At 46.7% G+C, this 1949-nt stretch overlaps 1 protein-coding gene across 1 annotated transcript; it reads left to right on the top strand.

Moving 5' to 3' along the window:
- The first annotated feature begins 6 nt into the window (after positions 1-6).
- LOC104411187 (transcription factor MafB) lies at positions 7-571 on the top strand. Its single transcript, XM_010021554.1, has one exon. The coding sequence runs from the start codon at positions 216-218 to the stop codon at positions 531-533; it is 318 nt and encodes a 105-aa protein (XP_010019856.1). The 5' UTR covers positions 7-215; the 3' UTR covers positions 534-571.
- Positions 572-1949: the final 1378 nt, after the last annotated feature.

Genomic DNA, 1949 nt, shown 5'->3' with positions numbered 1-1949 from the left:
ATCACCATCACCAGCACCACCACCAGTACCCTGCCGTCACTCATGAAGACCTGGCCGGCAGCGGGCACCCTCACCATCACCACCACCACCACCACCAGGCCTCTCCCACTCCCTCCACCTCCTCCAGCTCCTCCCAGCAGCTCCAGAACTCGCACCAGCAGCATCCCCCCTCCAGCAGCGTGGAGGACCGGTTCTCAGATGACCAGCTGGTCTCCATGTCTGTGAGGGAGCTCAACAGGCACCTCCGAGGCTTCACCAAAGACGAGGTGATCCGCCTCAAGCAGAAGAGGAGGACCTTGAAGAACAGGGGCTATGCCCAGTCCTGCAGGTATAAACGTGTCCAGCAGAAACACCACCTGGAGAACGAAAAGACGCAGCTCATTCAGCAGGTGGAACAGCTCAAGCAAGAAGTGACCCGGCTCGCCAGAGAGAGAGACGCCTACAAGCTCAAGTGTGAGAAACTTGCCAGCAATGGCTTCAGAGAGGCCGGCTCCACCAGTGACAACCCATCTTCCCCCGAGTTCTTCATGTGAGTGCTTAACAAAAATGATTAAAAAACAAACAAAACCCCCCTGCCCCCCAAACCTGACCCCATCACCTTCCCCCCGCTCCCATCCTCCTCTGACATCTCCATCCATCTGTCTGCTTGACTAGAGAGAAAGGAGAGGAAAAATAGAGACTTGACTTTTTTGTTTTGTTTTTGCAGCATCCAAGTCTTCTAGAGTAGCTGTGGGAAGAGTAGGCTGGGGGTGGGGATGGGAGAGGTGAAGTGCAACTTTTGGACTTTCGTTTGTGAGTTAGAGAGAGGGACAGAGGCACAGGCCAAGGAGAAAAGGCCAAGTGAAGCAGTTTATAGCTCGCTCGCTTGCCAAACGAGATGGACTTTAAGAGAATAATAATAAAAAGGACAATGAACAAGCCATCTATTACATGCTGCCTGCTCGGGAAGAGAGAGGACATACCCAGCACCATCTCATGCACAATTTACCTGCTTGGAAAAAAGAGAATAAATAAAAAGGACAATATATGCAGACTCTTCATATATTGCCTGCTTTGAGACATAAGTTGCAGGACTCAGATGGGACATTGAATCTAAGAAAGGAAAGAAAGAAAGAATGAAAGGAAAAAAAACTCATCAGTTTTATTGCCTGCTTGATTATATAGAAAAATACGAAAATCTGCATTAAAAATATTAATCCTGCATGCTGGACATGTATGGTAATAATTTCTATTTTGTACCATTTTCTTGTTTAACTATAGCATGTTGATCATCGACCATAGATTTCTGTTATTGTTTTGTTTCATCGCTAAGAAAAGCATCCCAAGTTATCAAACTTTCTACTGCTTGTGCAGTTCTGTTCGTTGGTTTTGCTCTTGGTTTTCTTTTATGGTGTTGGCTTGTAAATATCTGCTACTTCAAACCGCACAGGAGAGGAAAACACACAGACACACAATAACATTTCAGCAGGCTGGTTGTACGGTTTGTTTGGTATTAAAGAGATACTTAAGGAAAAGAAGTTATGGGCATTTTGCATTAGAAAAAGCAAAACAACTTCGTGTATCTGGTGCACTTTTAAGTTGTGTTTTTTACTTTTTGTTTTAGTTTTCATTTTGGTTTTTGTTTGTTGGGGCAGAAGCCAAACCGCCTGAATGGCATTGACAAACCTAAACTTACCAGGGAAAAACTCCGATCGGTCACTAGAGACTCCTCCATGCCTTAAAGTGGCAGCGAAGCTCTTCCCTTCAGGACAATTCCCAGCCTGGAGCGGGGAGGTTTGGCCATGGAGTTTCCCTTCTGATTGTACACTCAGGAAGCGAAGGACGGACGAGATACCAGTTCCTTTAGAGCAACAACTGCCCCTTGGGTTTCGGTAAATAAAGGAAAACTAAACCCACCCCACCCCCCTCCTCGACAGGAGCCGAGTCGAGATAGCAGCGAGGGCTCTCTG

The sequence above is a fragment of the Nestor notabilis genome, unplaced genomic scaffold, assembly GCF_000696875.1.
Source record: "Nestor notabilis isolate BGI_N333 unplaced genomic scaffold, ASM69687v1 scaffold27059, whole genome shotgun sequence".
Classification (NCBI taxonomy): domain Eukaryota; kingdom Metazoa; phylum Chordata; class Aves; order Psittaciformes; family Psittacidae; genus Nestor; species Nestor notabilis.
The sequence above is the reverse complement of the archived record's forward strand: the minus strand, read 5'-3'. Positions and strand labels throughout refer to the sequence as shown.